The following is a 16,987-nucleotide window of genomic DNA, read 5'->3' as shown; positions in this document are numbered from 1 at the left end:
TGAAAAAGACGTTTATGTGAAATATGTGGTTGGTCTGTACTTCCAGCTAATGATTTACATGTTTCCAGACGACGAGACCCAGGCCAGACAAGCCCTTTTGAGGGAAACCTGCAGCATGTTGTTGTGTGGTAACCATGACAACGTCATCGGGCTAAAAGGCATCTGTTTTAGAGACGGTCAGTTTGATTCTTTGATTCCTAGTTGCTTTCATGTGTAGTATCGCATCCTTTTGATGTGTAGAAGACAAGTATTAGTACTTGAAGACGTGTAGGTGCAGAAGTAGCAGCTAAAATACAGCCTCAGTTACAGACATGCGAAAGAATCCACTGAACACATACTTCTACAGGGAGTACAGGGCATGGTCGACGATGGGATACTTTTGATGCCTAAACACATTAGTAACCTGTCCCCGTGATCATTCATAAAGCTGATATAAAACATTCGGAGAAAAACTTCGGACGCAATAAGTACAGCCTTACAGACATGATGAGCTGACGATAGTCCACACAACAAGTTGAGCTTGATATGAAACCAGCGCGTAGTTGACCCTGATCTGGTTCCTGCAGGGCCGCTCCAACTGGTGCTGGAATATGCCGAACACGGGAGTCTCCTTCACCTGCTGTGGACGTTACGTGCGGAGTCCAAACTCAACAGGACCGTTCTGGTCAACAAACGGCACATCTTCGAGAACATGATGGTGGAAGTGTGCTGCGGCCTGGAGCATCTTGCGAGCAGGAGGGTGAGAAACGCTTAAAAACTGTTCTACTGTCTCCTCTTTCAGAGTCGCCGCTCAAGCTTAGATAAGACGTTTATTAGCATCACCATCACTTAAACCTAAGGATTACCTATCTCAGTTTTCGCGGCATCATCTATTTCAAGTAAATGATACCGAAAACTGCCGAAAAAGATTCGATAGCTGATGAGTTGCCCAAATTCTACCTGTACGCAGTTGGTTCACCGAGACATCGCGGCCCGGAACATTCTGATCTGTGGGAAGGGAACCGCCAAGATCGCGGACTTCGGGCTGGCCCGGGACATGTACGCTGTGGGGTACCATCGGCAGGACGGGGTAGGTTGGACGCGTGGCAAAGGCATACAGAAGAATCTTTAACATCATTGTGTGTCTAGAGGTCAATGAATGACAATAGACAAATTAGAATCGGATTCTAATCATCTGAGGATCCTACAGACTTGTCTACAGATGCCAGGTTAAGATAGAGGTTAAAGCAATGTATACATATTGTAGCTTCCCTATGCAATTGGTATGCGTTCACTGCATGAGAATAAACTTATTGCATGGGTTTGTTTTTTTCCTCCAGGGCACCGACCTCCTGCCGCTGAAGTGGATGGCGCCGGAGGGTCTAAAGAACGAGGCTAGGTTCACGCACAAGAGCGACGTGTAAGTTTTTATTTTAATCGTGTCTGTAACCACCAGACGCTTAGTGAAAAAAACACTGGCTCGTCTAAATTTTTCGATCTTTATGTCTAAAACAGAACTAGTGCAGTACTTACCACTCCTCCCCATTTTTAGCATGACATTTTGATTTTCCAGCTGGTCCTTCGGGGTTCTGTTGTGGGAAGTTGCGCAGCTGGGCCGCACGCCGTACCCTGGGATGGAGGGGGCAGACAGGATATATGATGCCCTGCAAAACCACTTCAGACTCCCCAGGCCCCAGCTGTGTACAGAAGAGAGGTAGGCACACACGTTTTTTTTCCTATGCATTGATACCATCCCTTAGCTTAGCAGCAGTCTCTATATGATAGGGCGCTGGCTTTTTAGGCACTAAGGTGGCGGTTGATACAAGTCTTGAATTTGCCTTTGTCATTGAGAGTCACAATGCCCTGTGGCAGAGAGTTCCAGAGTTTGACGGTGGCTGGGAGGAATGTTCTTCTGTGTGACGTTGTGGACGACTTGACGGGTTCCAGAGCGTTGCAGTGTTGTGATCTTCGGGTTTCACGTCGATGTACGTAAGGTTCCGGGAGTAGGCTGTTTAGTGGTGACGGAGCGTTGTGGTTGTCAACACGTGTACGTCTAGAATGTTTTTGGGGCGGGTAAGGGGTATTTACATCATATAGTAAACTATCATGCCCTTACTAGAATGAAAGCTGTGTTGTTAGAAAAGATAGTGCAAAGTTTATTTTCAACACTAGACGGTGGATGGAATCCACTTCTGATGGCTACTCTTTACCCTTGTCGCTTGTCAAATGCAAGTAGCTCATTAGGATACCATGAACAGCTTTTCTAGGTTTTATAAATGCTTGGAAATGCTCGTCAAAAGTCGTTAGGCTGGAGCCGCTGGATGAATAATGACTGTCCTCCTGTTCCCTGTTCCCGCCCAGATACCAGCTGATGCTGCAGTGCTGGAAGTTTAACGAGAAGACCCGGCCGGACGCCACGACTGTCAGACAGCAACTGGAGGCAGATCCTAATGTGAGATGATAGATCTAGAATTGCTCTTGAAATTATTCTAAGTCACATAATTTGCTTTGATCTTGCTACGTAGCCGGTTAATATTGCCATGATGTTCTTTACTTATCTTATCTTTCTATTATCAGGGGTTCTTCTACTTCCACGCACCTGCCGCAGTGATTGAGGCACCGGTCACGCCGGTATGAGACCACAGTTGACGTCAAGACGAAGTCGTCAGTCCGAAAGAGTCAGAAGTACTGGTTGGGAACTAACGGTCTGATATATCTGACCAGGCACCGGGAACTATATAACTATTATGTTGCAGAAGATGCTGTCAATTATTTTATTAGGTTATTTATTACTAACACTGCGCATGCACCCTGTATGTAGTATCAGGTTTATTTTTTTCATGGTACGAATTCAAATGTTATTTGCAAAATTTCTATGTCAAAAAGTCAAAGCGTATTATCTACATGTATGTAACATGTATGTAATATATGTGTTAACAATCAAAAACATTCGAAAAAATATGTACATTGTTCAAAATGCTTATCACTGGAACAAATATCCGACTCAGCTGTGATTGTTTTGGGAAATGGTGGGGAATGATAGCTCTCTGACTTAATAAATATGCATATGGGACGATTGTGACAAACGCTATTCTGGCCCTCTGTTTCCAGGGTTATTCATATTCATATCAAAGGTGTGTAGGAGTTCACCCACATAGTTACGTATTATGAAGTGCGCCGGCCAATACTCACCTCACAAGACTTCTGTCAACATTCATTTCACATAAGTATACTGTCTGATCAGGAGTGAAGTGCTTGATAAATGTGAGTTGCAAAAGCCTATACAAATAAGGTTTTATTTCAATTTCTTACGTAGTAGTAGTAGTAATGGTTTATTATTCTTCATTGATTCACATTCACACATGTCGCGAACAATGGCAGCCCATTGGCCGAATTGGAGTTCGGCCATTACAATTTGGACAGTAAAATCAACGACATGATAATACGTAACTCACATTTCCCAATACGAATATGATCTTTATATCAAGGCAGTGACAAAATACGTTCTTATAGTTGGACGTCATGGCGGGATCACTTCCGGTAGTGTGACGGATGTAATTCTGGTGCTCAGTGGTCTATTCATATTTATGCCAACGTGTAGTGCATCCATCCACGAAGTTTTGAGCCACAGGGTGCGCCGGCCAATATTCGCCTCACAAGACTTCTGTCAACATTTATTTTGTATCCTGTATGATCATGAATGAAGTACTTGAACACGTTAGGTTTGCGACTACGCCAAAGTACCTCTTTACAAATTATATTTTTGTACTGTAATTGAAACTCGCGTGGGTGCACGCGTGGTACAATCTACCCAACACGCCCGGGTGCCGGATGGTACAATCCGCCAACACGCCTGGCCACTTAGATTAGATGAAGTATGGCACTTTTGCAGTAATTATTCAAATAATGAATTTACTTGCATAATTGGTATCTGTTGATGCTCGACTCGCCATAAACTACATATGTTACATGTATTTGAGTCTTATAATGGAAAACACTGCAAATATAGATTTTCCTCATTAGTTATGCAAATTAAGTCCCACTTAGCATAATTTGTACTTCATTGTGTACGTCTCTGTCTCAGCTAACTGTATGCTAAATATCGTGGAAATCCGTCGTTCCTTGCAGTTCCAGAGCAAGCTGCTAGGAGGCCCAAACCTACACCACTTTTTTATTACTGACATCACAAGCTATCTGCCACCCAAAAATCGAGACCATAGCACGCCCAGGTCAAAAGATACAAAAAGGGAAGGTCTGATGGAGTACCAAGGTAAAATACAAGGGGGCCCAAAATCGACCTTGAATTTCGGCTTCACAGCACCCGTCCACACACCAAATATCATCGTAATCCATCAAGAGGTCCTTGAGTTATGCTGACTAAAGTAGTGAGAAAACACAGACAGAGAGACACAGACTGACCAAAAACTGTATCTCCATGAAAAATGGAGATAATGTTTTTTGGTGTGTCTGTGTGTGTGTCTTTCTGTGTTTACGCACCACTGTTAAAGGCACGGGAAATCTACGATTGCGATTACGAGTTCTCGATTGTCTTGCAAAATGATATTTTCATGTTCCTACCTCCCACCTCCAGCTCCCACAATTCAATTCTTTTCCCAGCAAATTGGTCTGCCTCTTGCAAGAAAACAAAATGCCATTTGCAACACGTCATACCCAGTCTTGACGTCTGCCCTCCAAACTTGGGCAAAAATATCCATACTTCTTCAGACTAATCATAACATTATTGTCCATATTCATGCACCTTGACGTTGGCTGCTGCACTGTTTGCTTGTTGTCTGCACAGTACGGTCGAGATGTACGCGCAAGCAGAGCCGGTCCGGTCCCTTTTCTCGGACCCCGGCAGCAGGCAAGCCGGCGAGCCGCCGCCCCAACCCCCTCCTGTCCATCAGAGTGGATCACATGGGCGTGACCGCCATGGCAACGGCACCTCAGACAAGTTGCAAGAAGTGAAAGCAGCGTCTTCACACACGTACGAAGAAGCCGAGGTGGTGAAACGTCGCGCAACTGCAGGTGGCCGACGTTTTTGTTTACGTATTTCTACAATGAGAAAACATATGTATCTGGTAGATATTGTAAATGTTAATGTAGAATATGGCTTGTTACGTACTTTGCAGTTTGGGTATTACTAAGTTGTTAACAATGAATTTGGACTTACAATGATTGTATGCAGTATTCATGAAATGAAAAAAAATCCCTATTGCAACAAAACCGAGTTACATTAGTAGACAAATCATCAACTGATGCTATTAACGATTCTGAAACTGTACTTCCACACGTCCAATCACACCCCGCATCCCCCCTTACACCTGAAGAAAACTCGACACTTGACTCTCTGATAACAGCTGAGGAACTAGACACAGCCATTTCAAACCTAAAAAATAACAAATCCAGTAGCAGCGACATGATAACAAACGAAATGTTCAAATGCGGTAAACCAGTCCTACAGAAACCATTACTCCACTTATTCAACTCATGCTTACAAAACGGTTACTTCCCCGACGAATGGTCTCTCAGTCATATCGTTCCCATACATAAATCTGGCGACACATCACTCCCTGACAATTACCGGGGAATATCTATTATTAGTTGTTTGGGGAAATTATTCACCTCTATTTTGAACAACCGTCTTGTGAATTATGCGGAACAGAACAGCCTTTTAAAACCTCAACAGGCCGGTTTTAGAAAGAAATGTAGGACATCTGATAATTTATTTGTTTTGACTACTTTAGTCAGCAAATACCTCAGTAAAAATGCTCGAATTTATGCATGCTTTGTAGATTTCAGCAAAGCTTTCGACTCCGTTTGGCGAGCTGGTCTACTGTTCAAATTAAACAACCTTGGAATAGGAGGAAAGTTCTTAACGACCATAAAAAACATGTATTCAAAAACCACAAATTGCATTAAATCCGATCGCGGTCTCACTGACACGTTTTTAACTAACTGCGGGGTTCGTCAAGGCTGTAATCTGTCTCCAACCTTCTTTAATTTATTTATCAGCGACATAACAAATGAATTTGATCATGCTTGTTGCAACTCTCCTGTACTTCACAATATGAAAGTTCCATGTCTTCTGTACGCGGATGATTTAGTATTATTTTCCGAGTCCCAACAAGGCTTGCAATCGTGTCTGGTTAGATTAGAAAAATATTGTTTATACTGGAATTTGAAGGTGAATTTAAAAAAGACCAAAGTAATAGTCTTCACTAAAAGAGGTCGATTACCAAAAAATTGTATCTTTATGTTCAATGATAATGTCATAGAAATTGTATTGTCTTACTGTTACTTAGGTATAGTTGTAAGCGCGGCTGGTACGTTCAAGGCCAATAACAAACAATTATCCAACAAAGGACTAAAATCTTTGTTCAGTTTCAGACAATCACTAGACAACGCTGATGCCTCACTAACAGTCAAAAACAAACTTTTCGACACATGTGTTAAAGGCCCACTATGTAGGATTTTGGCGCAAAAATTGAAAATATTCTTGTGAACAAATATTAATGTTAATGGCAGGCACTGACATGTACAACCCCTTTTCAGCATATTTTCTTCATTATTTCGTCTATTTTTGGTATTTGTGAACTGTACAAAATCAAAACAAAAACTCCCGGACACCACCTCAATAGTAGATAAACAACAACATCCCAGTGCACTGGAGGACCCCCATGGTGGTCTTATCACTTAGGCACACTTTAGACTGCCACATGCCATGAAGCTCTTCTTCTTTGGAAACACTCATATCTTTTTCCAAGAGGGTAGAATACAACTATTAATTTATTCTAGAGAGTCTACTTTGAAGGGTATCAATAAAGTGTGTTATTTTCCCTTCAAAACTGCAAGAACTCTGGTAAGGATGATTTTTTACAGAAACTGGTGAACTGTAAACAGGCACCCCACTGGGCGGTCAGCCTGATAAGAAGTACAGAAGCCATGTGTGGCCATGTGCTAGTTTCACACTGTGTGTTGTTTTGGATGGAGGATAACAGTTTTTTAAAGTTGTTTGTATGGTGCAGTAATGTTGTAACCTCCCTTCCTGAATATCTGTAAGCAATTCTATAGAGTTGATAAAGCTTGCTATGCAAAGAAACAGTAGGAAAATCTACTTTCTGTATTGGCCTAAAACTACATAGTGGGTCTTTAAACCCGTTCTACTATATGGGTCTGAGATATGGGAGTCCTTCAAAACCCCAAAGTTTTGTCCTATTGAATCCGTACACTTAAAATTTTGCAAATACGCACTAAATCTTCCAAGAACAGCTTGCAACCTTGCAGTACGGGCAGAACTAGGGAGGTACCCCCTTCACCTAGAGGCCTCCCTAAACGCCATTAAATGCTTTCTTAGGATGCGCCACAACGTACCAGCTGACAGTTTACAAGCCGACGCCCTGTTATGCCAACTTCAATTAGAAGCCAATGGCAAGAAATGCTGGGCGTCAGGTGTCCGTAACATGCTAGAGGAATGCGGTTATGCCTTTGTTTGGAGCACACAAGTATCCTTAGCAACAAATTTCTCACATATCATTAACTCCATTAGTCAACGATTAAAAGACATCTATATTCAAACATTCTCAGCCGAAATTCACAACGATAACAGGGATAAATCTTACAGCAACAAACTCCGAACTTACCGTCTGTTTAAGTCATTGTATAAAGAAGAAGAGTATTTATCCATTAGCAACATCAAACACAGAGTGGCTACTACTAAACTCCGGGTTAGCTGTCACAGATTACATGTCGAAACAGGAAGGCACAACCGCACGCCTCTACAACATAGACTTTGTCAACATTGTAATTTAAATCGAGTAGAAGATGAGCAACACTTCGTCCTAGACTGTAAATTATACGATAGCGAAAGAAGTGTATTTTTTAACCTTATTAAAGAAAAATTCCCATATTTCGAATATCTTAATGCAACAGACAAATTCATATATTTATTACGCCTGGATAATCCTTGTATTAGAAATATTGTCTGCTCATATATTTACACATGTGCAAAGAAGCGAGAAGAAGTCGACTCTACCGGACTAGCTTAGTTTAATAACACGTTTTGTCTACACTATATGTTTACAGCTTGTATTGTTGTATTATGTCCTTGCATGTTCCATGTGTTAAGTTAGACGACCTGTACCTAGCCCCTCGGGGCATGAATGCACAATAAAGGTCTTTCATTCATTCAATTATTATTTTACCACTATCAACCTGGGAACAAATGTATTTTAACAGGCCGCACGTATCCGGGTGGAGCAAGCGGCCGCCGCGCTCTCTGTAGCTTCATTCGCTCCCACCGCAGCTGCATGGCCGCCGGGATCGCCTTGTTAATAAGCTTAGGACTCGCCCCTCTGACGTTCACCAATAAAGAGGTAAACACTCAAAACCTGTTCTGAAATTTTGCCTGCTGTCGTTTAAGCAGACTGTCATTGTCAAATCAAACCTTTTGCCGTTTTCTCGCATTTGTTTTCAAGAATGTTATTCTGACGTTCTTCAGGAAACATCTCAACTGTCCACCACTGTTGACACCTTGAAGCGCGACCAAGACAACATGTCCACCACTGTTGACGCCTTGAAGCGCGACCAAGATGACATGCGCCAACTGTTCACCACTGTTGACGCCTTGAAGCGCGACCAAGACAACATGTCCACCACTGTTCACATCTTAAAGAGCAACCTGGATAAGGAGCGAAGCCGAACCGCTGCCTTAGAGCAGCGTATTTACGGTAAACGTAAAAGTCGGTTTCAGTTATTATATGCACTATTTGCGATGGTATATTTAGGAATATTATTGGTGTAAAACAGGAAAATTGGCTACACTGGATAATGGTGAGACGTGTTCTTATGAAGTAGATTTATTGATTCTGTAATATCTTCAATATCACCGATGTCTATCCCTACGTCTATACACTTTTGTGTGTTTTCTAGTATCTTGTCCGAGGCCCGCGGCTTTTTATCGAACTACAGGAAAAAGTTTTGTGCCACACTTTGAAAGAGAATAACTAAAGAAGGGATTGACAAATGGTAATGATTTTCGGTATGTAGAGAGCTTGAGTGATGGATATTGATTATGCAAATCATTATTTAATTTGAATGATTAATGAGGAAAATTCAGACGTCCGCTGCATTTCACGATATGACTCCCAAGCATGTGATTTATGTAGCTGAGAAATAAAGAAAGGAAAAAAAAACAGATTGATATCAATTATGCAAAGGAAGATCTCATTTGGATAATAAATGACGAAATACTATAATAACTTAAGGCGGGGTTGCAGATTTTTGGTATGCACATAACTTGATTAATTGATGCTAATAATAGCTAAATGGTGATTATGCAAATCAGTATCATATTTGCATAACTCATGAGGAAATGTAAGCATACAATCACAAGATTTCATATGCTCACTTATATACGAACAACACACGCTCTCTCTCTCTCTCTCTCTCTCACACACACACACACACACACACAAAGACTCGCTCGCTCGCTCACTTACTCACTCAATCACTAATTCACTCACTCACTCACTCACTCCCTCACACACTCACTCACTCACTCACTCACTCACTCACTCACTCACTCACTCACATACAAAGTCATAGATGGACACACATTCACTAAGCGTCACTCACTCACTTACATACGAACCGGCACTCAATCACTGACTGATGCTACGGTCACATTTCCCAGCCGGGGCCCGGCCGGGCTGTTTGAGAAAACAAAGAATAAAAGACGCATATCAAGGATATACTTAACGTATGGAAAGGAATAATTTTGAAAAAGTTTCGTGTGTCTTGCTGTCTTTTATATCATAGTTTCCGTTCCCACAAGCTGCCCGGCCGGGCCCCGGGTTGGAAATGTGATTAACTAAACTAACTCTCTCGCCACCAGAATCCATCCGGCTTGTGGGCGGAACTTCAAACTCCGAAGGCAGGGTTGAAGTGTTCCACGACGGACAGTGGGGGACCGTCTGTGACGACGGCTTTGGCCTGAACGACGCCAACGTGGTGTGCCGTCAGCTGGGGCACGGCAGGGCTACAGCGGCCCGAGGGTCAGCAGCCTTCGGACAGGGGTCCGGCAAGATCTGGCTGGACGAGGTGGCCTGTGAGGGCTACGAGACGTACATCGGTGGCTGCCACCACCCTGGATGGGGCACACACTTCTGTGAGCACCATGAGGACGCTGGCGTGGTCTGCTCTAACCGTGAGTCTAGTGTTTGATGCACATGCTGTTTTTGAAAACACCTTTGAACTTATCAACAAATCAGTAACTACCTTGTGTCATCTTAAAGATAGATACGTACCTTACAAAGTGAGAACTTCAGCAAATAATTTTTTTTTGCCAGTTTATTTCATGCACAATGACACCCTACAGATCTCTGTCTTTCACACCGTCCACCACTGTGGAGTAGAATTGTTAACGACTAGGGAAAATTTTGTATTTGGGGACGGACAGTAATTTGAAAGAGAAATCTATACCTTCCTTCGTATACACCACCAGCACCCTGGTCTTTAGTGAATACTACTCAAGCTGTGTGGAAACTCATAATACATCAGTCAAAGCTTAACATCATTTGGCGAAGGTATATGAGGTCGATATATGGTAGACGAAAGTGATAGGCTAAGCTAATCCAGTAGAGTCAACTTCTTTTCGCTTATAACCACATCATCTCTTCATGTTCCAGGCTGTTCCAGGTACTGATATTAACCCCACCTTTTTATGAAACCCTTCCATCTAGCAAAGGCATCGCCTAAAACAGCGATGAGACTAAGCACGTTAGACCACCATTATATTACTCCTGTTATAAACACACTATTCTACATCTCATCCCGGATAATTTTATGCTAATGTTTTCCAGCACGTTCATAGGTGACGGGCGGAACTCTCACCACCACTGTACAACGGTTCTCCGGTCATCCGCAGTTAAACAAGTAAAACGTCAAAACTGGAATTATATTACTAGTAATGGACCAGCATGTTGTGTTCAGAATATGCTTAAAACCTTGCCGAGTAGAAGAACTAATACAGTAGAAATAGTGGAAAAGCACCAGAGCAATGAAGCATTACTGTACGATTTTAGCCACGCCTCAGTTCTTGTATTTATAAAATTTAGAAATCTTTTCACACGAAGCCAGACATTCTTTTACGCAAAGAAAATTCTAGAAAGTGAAAAGCTTCTTGTTTGTGTCAATTTCATTACCGTTTCTTGAGCATTCGCTACAAAGTGCTTAACTGAAAGGTTTAAGACATAAAAGCGCTTGAAAAAAAACTTCATTGAAGATAACACGTAACTTCACCTTTTGCACTATAGGCTGACTTCCTTTTGCTTTGGTAAATGAAGAATTTAAAGATGTTTCCTTTTGTGGCGTTTCTTTTTTTCCCTTAACCGGATAATTGTGTCTTTTATACCATATGGTTCGATGTCATGGTAGGTTCAACTCCGTTAGAGTTCATGATGGAACAGTTATACAGTGATTTGACTCACGCGCGAAACAGCTGAAACTGTGTGGCTACTTAGATAACGTTCTTATAATTCATCATTGTTCAGAGTTCAGTTCCCCCATACAGGCCCCCATATGACAAAATAGGATGCGTCATGAGGAACATGCAGACCCTCATGTGGATATATCTGTAATGATAGTTGTGATACCCCCTATAGTCCCTCACGTTGACATGGCATGTGGCTTATTAGATTACCCTGGTCAAATACAAACTCTCGTTGACACTGCCAGTGACGTCACGAGGGAGCCTGTCGGGATTCCCCCATGGTTCACCGCGCCACTCCCTGGTGCTATTTCCGTCACACCGGCGTCTGTGTTACCATGGAGACGTCTGTGTTAAAATGGGGGTCCCTGTGGAACCATGGACACGTCTATGTCACCAAAGAGACCTCAGTCTCTCTGTTATCACTTCATGCACGGAGCTGGGATGCTTTTTCAATGGTGTGTGACCCACGGAAGTTTTTAAAAGTGTTCAGATTTTATCGTTATTGATGCATAATTCGTGGTTAAGAACCTGCTGATCGACAAATATTGTCCAGTGTCACGGACGAAAAGTAGTGGATGCTGAAACATGTTCAGTTGCTTGTCGAATGAGTAACTGCTATTTGGCATGCATTTGGATTCATGCGCTTCGGGAAATTAGTTCTAGTGTTGTTAAAGCATTGCACACTTCTTTCAGGAAAACCCAATAATAGGGAAATCTGAAAAACATGCTTGTTGCCTGAGTATATTTTTCCCCTGTATAAATGAATAAATGAAATCAAATAGAGCCGAGGAAAACGCTCCGTGTTCAGGAAGTTTACCCAGTGAACGTGTTGGACAATCGAGATATGGACATCACCAGGGTCGACATTGTATTCATAATTCGTGGTTAATAACCCGCTGATCGACACATATTGCTTAGTATCACTGACGACAAGTAGTGAATGCTCAATCATGTTTAGTTCCTTAAGTAAATGTTATTTGGCATGCATTTGGATTCATCCGCTTCAGAAAATTTGTCCTAGTGCTGTTTAATCATTGTTTTCAGGAAAACCTTGTGCTAAGTTTAGTATCAGGGATACCTGGAAAATAGGCTTGTTGCCTAAGTGTATTTTTCCCTGTATACATAAATAAATGAAATCAAATGGGGCCGAGGAAAACGCTCCGTGTTCAGGAAGTTTACCCAGTGAACGTGTTGGACAACCGAGGTATGCACATCACCAGGGTCGACATACAGCCGAGTTTGCCTCGTCAGGGAACACAAATGCCCCCTGGACAGGTTCCGCGCCGGGCTGTTGATGATTAACTCGAGTATAAACCTACAGAAGTGCCTCAAACAGACTTCGTTATTTCCTGCTGGCGACGCACCGCGACCAGGTGGGTCTGTCTGTGTCTCTCTTACTGTATTATCTTAACTGTTAAGTTTTGTTTATTTACTTCTTTATATCTAGCTATTATATAATAGCATAGAGCGAACGTTTTCCTTTTAATACATTGTCGCATTGCCACTGCTAGTAGTTGTACTGAAAACCTTCTTGATAGGGAGAAAATGTTCTATGCGGATTGAGGTGAATGAGGCATCGGTTTTGTAGTCTTTTTCTCTCTATCTCTCTCTCTCTCTCTCTCTCTCTCTCTCTCTCTCTGTTTGTTTGTGTGTGTGTGTGTGTGTGTGTGTGTGTGTGTTTGTTTGTGTGTGCGTGTGTGTGTGTGTGTGTATTTGTGGGAGTGTGTGGTTTGTTTAAAATGTTGAATGATTGGTCCCAAGACTCACAAATTTAGACAGCACCTTGTATCTTTAAATTTCAGTCACGAAAAGTCAAACTGCTAAAACACCCTACATTTTAGAATGAAAGGGAAGTTTACAAAGCAAAACAGGTAGCTTAAAGGTAAATCAATGTGAGGTACGCAAATAGAGCGCGAGGCCCGCTTTGTCCTTTAGAACGTTGAGCAAACAGTGACTCACGGGGGTTCCCCTGACGTGTACCACATGGTTCCTTATGGACCAACTGACTGCAACTGTGTGTGTGTGTGTGTGGGGGGGGGGGGGGGGGGGGGTTGAAGGTCTCTGTAGGTATATCAAGTCCGTAGGAGTTTCCGTATTGATATATCTTTGCTTAGGTAAAGTTTGTGACGCCTGGTTACCCAACCCAAAAAACAACACTTTTTCTTTGAACCCCACTTCTTCGGCTGCAAACCTAAGATGTTTTTTTTGGGTTGTTATATTGAACGAAATGATTCGTCACACCGAACTTTGTACGTCTCTTTCCAGGTGTAGCTATCTGAGGCTGCCCCTCCTGTACTCATTACAGTGTACGTCTCATAGCCGTTCTTAAGATGCCCGTGAACTTGACCGTCCACGTGATTCTTCTGCTCTGCATGAAAACCTTCCCTCGCGCCCAGGGTGGTGAGTACAAGTTTTCAGCAGATAATAGCGTTAAAGAAAGCCACCACACTGATCAATAAAAGCAGTGCCCCTTCTCAGTGTGAGTGGCTGTTCATAATTCATACGGCCGCACCAGGCTTTTACTGTCGTATTGAGGTCACCTGAACGCTGATATGGCTGTGAATTTGTTAGGCTCTAGCATATTCTACAGCGAATTGCTAGTCCAAAAAAGAAGTTTAACCCCTAAAGCTATAGATTATATTCCGTAGCAGTTCTTGGACCATGATTGGTAACGTCCCCTGTCTGTATACTTTTTTATACATTGTTTCATGTTGCAATTAGCCCTCGGACAAGAACTCAGTGATACAAGGAGCCAGTCCTTACTGCTTTATGTTTTGAACAATGTACGTAAATATAGCAACGTGTTTTCAAAATTGCCTATATTAACCTTGCCTGGATTGTATCAGTCATGTACCCGCATTTATCAACCTCAGCATATTCCGGATGTACATATTATCGGACCGGAAATCGAGGCCAAATATGGAGCGTAACGGATGTGACGTCAGACCACTGCGAGTGGGAGATCGTTACTGATAAAGACAGGATAATACTGGTGAGTGTTGGGTGCAATATCTGTTGTTGTTTGGATGAAATAAACAGTTGTCTGTTGTCCGGATCTCTTCATTTTTTATTACCAGAATCTACCAGAAGCTCGTATTTTAAAACCAAGTTGATTTAGAATTAGTGATATTCGATCCGTTAAGTGTTCGTTGTCTTTTCTCTCTGGATGCCTTGATTTTCTCTTTACCAAAATGTATGAGAAGCTCAAATTTGATGTACTAAGTTGATTTATGAATATCAGATCCGTTATCCGATAAGTGTTATTTATTTTGACAATATCATTGTTTATTTCAGATCAATTTCGACACGTCCGGATTCCGGCGGGGTTCAGAAAACTGCACCTCCGACGTTCTGACGTTTCACGACGGAGACTCTCCAGTCAGCAGAGTCACAGACTCCTTCTGCGGAGACCAAACATGTAAGGTTCACATTCGTTTTACTTGTGGCTAAATTGCGTTCCATATACTTGACTCTAGGAACTGCCAAACACTTAGCATGAGAATTAATTTGTGTTGGTAATCGACATTACGAACAAAGGATTAAATTTTTAAAGAGGCAATTACTATCCACAATGCATCAAACTGCACATGCGCACTTGAAACCATGAAGTAGCTTATAACTCATAAGCACCATTTATAAAAATTCTTTAGCAGCTGATGACGTAGGGCGTTTGCACCTGTCCACCGCCAGTACCGGTAACCGGATGTACGTCGTCTACAGCCGCGGGTCTGTGGCTACACAGCGAACTCAGTTCAACATTACCTTCACCACAAGGGATAACAGTGAGTACAACTTGTACGCTAATAATACTTTTACTTACTTTGGCCCTTCGCCCCTGCCAGGGCATAGACCACCGATGATGCTTCACCACTGGACTCGTCTCTGGGCCTTCTTCTTCAGGTCCATCTTGGTTTATTATCGTCGGTGCTTCACTAGTGCTTGGGTCACATTTCCAATCTAGGGCCCGGCCGGGCAGTCTTTGGGAACGCAAAGTATGATATAAAAGACAACAAAAACACAAATCGTACCCAAAATTATTTAAGAGCATAATTTATTGACACACACTTTGATTTTTCGTTTCCGCAAACAGCCCGGCCGGGCCCCGGTTAGGAGATGTGACCCTAGCATAACTGGTGCGTTTTAGGGGTGGGGACGTTGACCCTACGCCAACCCCTTTCACCTCAGGGAAGAGGTTGTCCACATTTTGTCTGGCCTCTCCCCTTTGACCTGTCCAGCATGGGTGACCCTACCAGGAGTGCTAAGGGTGCTATGCACTCCCGCTGGCATAGCTCTTGGGGGTCATTGAGACGCACAAGCCCCCACACCGCTACAAGGCGTGGACATTATGAGGGGTACGCTAATAATGTTTCACGTAGATTAGTGCTAATCACTCACAGGCCCGAGCTGTATCAATTCTAAACGTTATATGAGAATACGAATGTACTAGTACTTCAACTTTTACACTTTGTGATAGAAGCAAACATTAAGAAGTTAGGAGGACGCATATGCAATAATCTCAATAGTAAGGTTGAATGTAGACGGCTAACAACGTAAAGTCAGAAACTAAAAATTACGTTTTCTGATCTTCACTATAAAGATCTGCCTTTGCCTTTATTCCGCAGAGTATGTGCCAGTCTTCAATGAAGAAACTTTCCTCCCACAAACGGAGCCAGTGTTCAACCACAGCACAGCCAAGGTAATAGAGCATACAGAATAACAGGACAATAACGTTGTCTTTATTCTAACTCAAAGTTATCATCTTTGCCGAAGTTTCGATAACTCATCAGCTACCTTTCTCGGGGCCTCAATCAATCTCATACTAGTCATGCTAGAACTGACTGCACTGTTCTGACTCGCCCTGCTCTGTGTTGGGGCTGTCAACATTAGTCATTAACAAAGACGAGGGAGGGGGCATAGTCACAATCTGAGACCTCATCTTTACGGCAACGCCACCATGCGGCGAAGAATAGTACAGTTCATTCAGCGTTGGTCAGGACAAATAGTTTTAAGCTGTGTTATCGTCGTTACAATTGCATTGAAGTCGCGGTAGATAAACGTTGTAAGGTACGTTTTCTTATTGTTGGTTAGGCTACCTGACAAAGATCTAAAAATAAAAAAAATCGCTGGTTAGCATCGATTGTTATGTTGGTTAATGAAATATCAAAAATTTCAACTTGTATAACACAAGAAGATTTGGCTTATCAAATCATTCTTAAGAAGGGCAGGGGACTGGTCGAAAAGTTCGGTGTGTTCGATCTTGTTGTGTTGTACATGTTTACAACTGTTGAGCTTTTCCATAACAACAACTGATGGCCTCACGACGCACGTTGTACTTGGCTTTTAGGAGTTCGTGCAAATCGAGCTTATCCACACTTTGGGCGGAGTAGATATCCCTGCATATCCGCGCGATCATCCATACGGCTACTCAACCTACAACAAAACCGCTGGTAAGTACAAGTACGGTATTTACAGAAATAATCAGCTGCCTCTTTGGAGAGCGCTTTTCAATTCTTGTCT

General features: G+C 42.5%; 2 protein-coding genes and 2 long non-coding RNA genes across 4 annotated transcripts; all 4 read left to right on the top strand.

Moving 5' to 3' along the window:
• The first annotated feature begins 75 nt into the window (after positions 1-75).
• On the top strand, positions 76-3,037 carry LOC136441684 (fibroblast growth factor receptor 4-like). Its single transcript, XM_066438121.1, has 7 exons — positions 76-176; positions 567-739; positions 950-1,069; positions 1,320-1,399; positions 1,553-1,693; positions 2,341-2,431; positions 2,557-3,037. The coding sequence occupies exons 1-7, from the start codon at positions 116-118 to the stop codon at positions 2,614-2,616; spliced, it is 726 nt and encodes a 241-aa protein (XP_066294218.1). The 5' UTR covers positions 76-115; the 3' UTR covers positions 2,617-3,037.
• Positions 3,038-4,918: 1,881 nt separating this feature from the next.
• LOC136441705 (uncharacterized) lies at positions 4,919-8,714 on the top strand. The gene is made up of 3 exons (XR_010756918.1): positions 4,919-5,007; positions 8,218-8,354; positions 8,480-8,714. It is a non-coding gene; the product is annotated as an uncharacterized lncRNA (long non-coding RNA).
• A 295-nt stretch (positions 8,715-9,009) lies between these two features.
• LOC136442703 (scavenger receptor cysteine-rich domain-containing group B protein-like) lies at positions 9,010-11,336 on the top strand. Its single transcript, XM_066439647.1, has 3 exons — positions 9,010-9,019; positions 9,875-10,186; positions 10,842-11,336. The coding sequence occupies exons 1-3, from the start codon at positions 9,010-9,012 to the stop codon at positions 10,850-10,852; spliced, it is 333 nt and encodes a 110-aa protein (XP_066295744.1). The 3' UTR covers positions 10,853-11,336.
• Positions 11,337-12,792: 1,456 nt separating this feature from the next.
• On the top strand, positions 12,793-14,882 carry LOC136441701 (uncharacterized). Its single transcript, XR_010756915.1, has 4 exons — positions 12,793-12,843; positions 13,736-13,870; positions 14,344-14,462; positions 14,765-14,882. It is a non-coding gene; the product is annotated as an uncharacterized lncRNA (long non-coding RNA).
• Positions 14,883-16,987: the final 2,105 nt, after the last annotated feature.

The sequence above is a fragment of the Branchiostoma lanceolatum genome, chromosome 9, assembly GCF_035083965.1.
Source record: "Branchiostoma lanceolatum isolate klBraLanc5 chromosome 9, klBraLanc5.hap2, whole genome shotgun sequence".
NCBI classification, from domain to species: domain Eukaryota; kingdom Metazoa; phylum Chordata; class Leptocardii; order Amphioxiformes; family Branchiostomatidae; genus Branchiostoma; species Branchiostoma lanceolatum.
Note: the sequence above shows the minus strand (reverse complement) of the source record. Positions and strands in the feature narration are given on the sequence as shown.

What these genes read in the sequence shown, in the direction of transcription:
- LOC136441684 (XM_066438121.1), top strand. Translation starts at nt 116, where the DNA reads ATGTTGTTGTGTGGTAACCATGACAACGTCATCGGGCTAAAAGGCATC. An exon ending in GGTACCATCGGCAGGACGGG is followed by an intron (nt 1,070 to 1,319) that starts GTAGGTTGGACG and finishes TTTTTCCTCCAG; the next exon opens with GGCACCGACCTCCTGCCGCT. An exon ending in AACTGGAGGCAGATCCTAAT is followed by an intron (nt 2,432 to 2,556) that starts GTGAGATGATAG and finishes TTCTATTATCAG; the next exon opens with GGGTTCTTCTACTTCCACGC.